Source organism: Cibotium barometz, chromosome 44 (assembly GCF_041138505.1).
Source record: "Cibotium barometz isolate CiBa-2024 chromosome 44, ASM4113850v1, whole genome shotgun sequence".
Lineage (NCBI taxonomy): Eukaryota > Viridiplantae > Streptophyta > Polypodiopsida > Cyatheales > Cibotiaceae > Cibotium > Cibotium barometz.
This window is the reverse complement of record NC_141089.1, coordinates 23,232,441-23,236,089: the sequence shown is the minus strand read 5'-3', so window position 1 is coordinate 23,236,089 and position 3,649 is coordinate 23,232,441. Positions and strand designations below refer to the sequence as shown.

Genomic DNA, 3,649 nt, shown 5'->3' with positions numbered 1-3,649 from the left:
TGTGAGAGAGAGAGAGTTTCAACATTTGAGAGTGTGTGTACGTGACAGAGAGAGGGAGAGGGCCATGTGCATGTGTGTGTGTGTGTGTGTGAAAGAGAGAGATGGTTGTAGAGGGAATAGTTCTTTTCTAGGACCTTGGTTGTGTGTGTGTGTGTGAAAGAGAGAGAGATGGTTGTAGAGGGAATAGTTCTTTTCTAGAACCTTGGTCGTCGGCCGCAGCAAGGCGCGGGTACAATACTAGTCATGTGTTACAACAGAAATGTGAACAATGGATACAGGCTAAGTTGCAAGTTGGAAAGTCTATCCCTGAATTCCCTGTGGATGTAAAAAAGCATGTAAAATTTTGCCTAAGTGAAACTCAAAAGGCACAATGAAGTACTTTCACAAGTGCAAATTAAATATATATATATATGGGCTAAAGTGACAAAAAAAGTCACAAGATGAAAGATGTACTCTGACGAATAAAAATTAAAGTCTAGACTCTGGCTTTTTTTAAAGCTCTTCTACTATGTCCGGAAATAAAGCATTGGTTATTTCATCCACTATGTCGAGAACACGTGTTCTCGCCATAAAGCATTGGTTATTTCATCCACTATGTCCAGAACACGTGTTCGTTCTCGCCATGAAAGGTATTCAATTACGAGAAAAACGTTAGCATGACTCACCGATCATAAAGAGCATCAAGCGCAGCGCTACTTAACAGGTGGAGAAGATGGAGCGGAGGCCAATATTATTGTATTGTGTTCACCTCCTCCTCTTCAAGCATCTTGCATTTGGCGCATTAAGGGGCCCTTCCCAGTTTAATGGTGTTCATGACGAGTATATTCCTCCAGTAATAGCTAGTAGTAGCGCGCCGGCTCCGGCAGCTCCGCCTCCTCTCCCTTTTCTTCCACAATGCATCTACGCGCTAAGCCCTCCCTTGGCGAAATTCATCGAGCCCCTTACCTTCCCACCAGTGATCGACATCGCCAACGGCCAACCGCTCACCATGGGTGCCTACAAAATCACTCAGGTGAATACTGGTGATATTTGATAATGGTAATAACTTTATCTATCCACATATCTATCATGTTAATAACTTCATCTCTCCCTCTCTTTGCCGCAGAAACTACACCGAGACTTGCCCAACACTACTCTCTACGCGTTCGGGACGAGCCAGGACACAGCTCGGTTTCCTGGGCCTACTTTGATGGTCAGTGAAGAAAGTAGAGCAAATCATTTTTTGTTGACATTGCTCAAAATAATCTCAATCGTGTGCCTGCCTGTGTGATTTGTACGCACGTGCAGCCCCTGGGTGTTTTTTTTTTAAATGTGTCCGTGGGTGTGTGTCTGGGCGGAGTTGGAGGAGGAGGTGGTGGTGATCACTTGTTTTTATTTTAGCTAGTAATGTTGGGTTAATTGATTATGCTTCTTGCGAGGAACCGGTGTGCGAAATTGCTCTTTTTAAGGGAAATTAATTGAGAGGGTATAAGGAGTATATATAATGATGGTGAGTGGGCGGGGGTTTTGTTGGCCGCAGGCAAGGCGATACGTAGCGTCGCGTGTTCGATGGGAGAATCATATTCCGGACGAGCACCACTTCCTACCCCAACCTAGCAATGCGATGGTGGAGTGGGCCGACCCAAGGAGAGGCGGTGTGCCAGTGGTTGCGCACCTGCATGGTGCGGAGGTACCAAGCATCTACGATGGGAATCCGGATGCATGGTTCACGTCCAAGAATGAGACGGGCCCTGCATACGTGACACAAGACTATGTGTACCCGAACCGGCAAAACCCTACAGCACTATGGTACCACGACCACACCATGGGCATCACGCGCCTCAACAACCTTGCCGGCTTAACTGGCCTCTACATTCTTCGGCCCTCAGAGGAGGAGGAGGAGGAGAAGATGCTCATTAACCTCCCGGATGGCATCCCTCTCATCATCAAAGATTTGCGCTTCTTCCCCAATGGATCCATCAACCTCCCTGGACCAGATGACTTCGCTTCTCAGTATTGGTGCCCCGAGTGGTTTGACACTTGGCTTGTCAATGGTAAGGTCTGGCCTTTCTTGCATGTCTATGCCAAGCCTTACAGGTTGCGCATTCTCCATGCAAGCAATGCAAGGTACGTGGGCTTGTACTTCAGCCACGGCCTTCAAAACCTCACGGGCTTGCAAATCGGCACCGATGGTGGGTTTCTTCCCGAGCCCATGACCCAAGACAACTTTCTTCTCTTCCCAGCTGATAGGATCGATGTAGTGATCGATTTCTCGGGGCTTGAGATTGGGGCTGAAGTCATCTTAAGAAACTTCCCCATGCCACTTGATAGAACTAATGAACCCTTCTTACAACCCCAAACCTCCGTGATCATGAAGTTCATAGTCGTTGATGCGGGAGGCACACACGAAGGTATAATCACGGATGCGGACTATATGGAGAGTTTGCCAAGCAATTTGCAACGCATGGCAAAGGCCAACGAAAACAATGTAACACAATCGAGTCACTTCTTTATTATTTTGTTGCTTATTATTCCACAAGATGCACAAGACATTTTGGGATCTCTTCTGGCTAGAGTAGAGCTTAATGAAGTACACAAAAAGTCTAGTCAAATAACTTCACGTGTTGATTTTTCTTTTCCTCGTTGTTTATCTAGGATCCTATGATGACGCACCCACGCCACATACGAACCATCGACATCACTGCTCTTACGAACAGCTCAACTAATAGAACTTATGAAGTTGGCTTCGGTAATAAGACTTGGCATGATCCCGTAGCCATAGACCCTGTCGATGGAAGCACTGAAATCTGGGAAATAATCAACTCCTCAGGGGTTCCCCATAGTGTCCATATTCATCTCATTCAATTCCAAGTCCTTAACAATGAAAGAATGAATATTGAATCCTATATGAATCATGAATGTTCCACAAGTATAACATACCCAAATGATGGCACATGCTTTCTAGACTACCCGCAAAGCCCAGAACCATATCAACAAGGATGGAAGGACAATGTGATCATTTGGGACAACTTCATGCTTCGTATTCTTCTACACTTTACAACAAGAGAAGGGAACCCCTTCAGCTTTGATCCAACTCAAGGCCCGGGGTATGTGATGCATTGCCATATTTTGCAACATGAGGACCATGTGATGATGAGACCTTACAGGCTCCACCATGAAGAAGATAACACCTACTAGTGGATATAGGTTGCTCTACTATCTTACTTTGTCCATTGTAGGAGAGCTAGGTCATTAATATGTTCTAATCGATATGTAAACTCATTGCCTAGGAAATCAACAAGGCACCATTTCAAGGTTTTCCGTCTATAAAATAACATTAATAGACTTTATGTTTCAATGCTTATGATTCTTAAATTGTTATACATGCTATCCCATATTCTGTAAATTATAGCCATTACTCAAAAATACCATGTGCATCCATAACAAGCATCGAAGGACTCTTGGTGGTGTGAAATTTTTGGAAATCAATATGATATGAGAATCCATTCTGTTCCATTGCAATATTGCTTCACTTACAAAGACACTACAACAAAATGAGGGTTTAGCAACGAAAATTGCAGTGCTTTTATAACTAGAAGGGTACGGAAATATCGGGCCCATTTCGCTACTAAAAACACTGCTATTTTCCTTGCAATGGGTTCAATGCTCA

The 3,649-nt window shown here is 44.5% G+C and overlaps 1 protein-coding gene across 1 annotated transcript; it reads left to right on the top strand.

Annotated features, from left to right (window-relative positions):
* The first annotated feature begins 707 nt into the window (after positions 1 to 707).
* Positions 708 to 3,354, top strand: LOC147613093 (multicopper oxidase LPR1 homolog 4-like). Its single transcript, XM_086782400.1, has 4 exons — positions 708 to 1,012; positions 1,106 to 1,192; positions 1,520 to 2,467; positions 2,635 to 3,354. Exons 1-4 carry the CDS (start codon positions 713 to 715, stop codon positions 3,175 to 3,177), a joined length of 1,878 nt encoding a protein of 625 aa, XP_086638526.1. The 5' UTR covers positions 708 to 712; the 3' UTR covers positions 3,178 to 3,354.
* The last annotated feature ends 295 nt before the right edge of the window (positions 3,355 to 3,649 follow it).

Bases quoted from the DNA above. Each gene is read 5' to 3' on its own strand.
- LOC147613093 (XM_086782400.1), top strand. From the start codon at position 713: ATGGAGCGGAGGCCAATATTATTGTATTGTGTTCACCTCCTCCTCTTC. The intron at 1,193-1,519 runs GTCAGTGAAGAA...TGTTGGCCGCAG, and splicing joins TTCCTGGGCCTACTTTGATG to GCAAGGCGATACGTAGCGTC. The intron at 2,468-2,634 runs GTAACACAATCG...TTGTTTATCTAG, and splicing joins CAAAGGCCAACGAAAACAAT to GATCCTATGATGACGCACCC.